The sequence below is a fragment of the Suricata suricatta genome, chromosome 3 (assembly GCF_006229205.1).
Source record: "Suricata suricatta isolate VVHF042 chromosome 3, meerkat_22Aug2017_6uvM2_HiC, whole genome shotgun sequence".
Taxonomy (NCBI): domain Eukaryota; kingdom Metazoa; phylum Chordata; class Mammalia; order Carnivora; family Herpestidae; genus Suricata; species Suricata suricatta.
The window spans coordinates 115,760,498-115,761,436 of NC_043702.1; the positions used below are offsets into that span (position 1 = coordinate 115,760,498).

The following is a 939-nucleotide window of genomic DNA, read 5'->3' on the forward strand; positions in this document are numbered from 1 at the left end:
GAAACCAAGAGTGAGATGCTTAACCAACTGAGTCCCCCAGGATCCCCTTGGGTATTTTTTTCTTAATAGGGGCCCCACAAATTGTACGAGCTCCCGTTCCTGCAGAACGCGCGTCTACCAATTTACTACAACCTCACAGAAGCCCATGAACATCTCTGCAGCCTCAGTTTCCTCTTAAAAGAAATGCATTTAGGTTTTCGGGGAGACCAAGGCAGAGTGGGCGGCGGTTCTGAGAAGCGCGCGACCCCAAGACGAGTAGAGCCTTGGCCGGGAGGGCAGGGAGCCTGCCCGCAGTCACCCCAGCTCACCAGTTTGCGACCCCAGCTCCCCGGGCCCCGCCCCTCCGTGATCCCCACCCCTCCGCTACGCCAGGCCCGCGGGCCCCACCCCCTCCACGACTCCAGCCCGGTAGGCCCCGCCCCTTCGCGACCTCCACCCCATCTCCCACCCTAGCCCCGCGGGTTCCGCCGGCCCCGCCGTCCCTGGCGAACGCACCCCGCTGGCCCCTGACCGCCGTAGGGGAGCACTGGGGGTAGGTTGACGCTCGCGGGCCGCCTTGGGCCTGGGAAGAGGCGGGACCGGGGCCGGAAGGGGCGGGGCCTGCAGGCTTTGGGGCGCGGTGGGGCGGGGTGCGGGGCGCGGGCCTCAGCCCCTCTCGCGGAGCCGGAGATACTTCTCAGCGGCGGAAGTTCCGGCGTCGCTGAGAGTCAGAGGTCAGCAGGAAGTCGATACGTGGCCGCCGCCTGTCCCCGCGGTGGAGGCGCAGTAGCCGGAGATGGCGGCGGTGCTGAACGCCGAGCGACTCGAGGTCTCGGTCGACGGCCTCACGCTGAGCCCAGACCCGGAGGAGCGGCCCGGCGCGGAGGGCGCCCCGCTGCTACCGCCGCCGCTGCCGCCGCCCTCTCCCTCCGGGGCGGGCCGGGGACCGGGCGCCGCAGG

At 69.5% G+C, this 939-nt stretch overlaps 1 protein-coding gene across 1 annotated transcript in view; it reads left to right on the forward strand.

The window, feature by feature from the left end:
* The first annotated feature begins 707 nt into the window (after positions 1-707).
* ACBD3 (acyl-CoA binding domain containing 3) overlaps positions 708-939 on the forward strand; it is a 32,512-nt gene continuing 32,280 nt past the window's right edge. Inside the window, exon 1 of the mRNA XM_029933345.1 lies at positions 708-934. Coding sequence (XP_029789205.1) covers positions 776-934 — 159 coding nt within the window. The 5' untranslated portion in view covers positions 708-775. The remainder of the gene's footprint in view (positions 935-939) is intronic.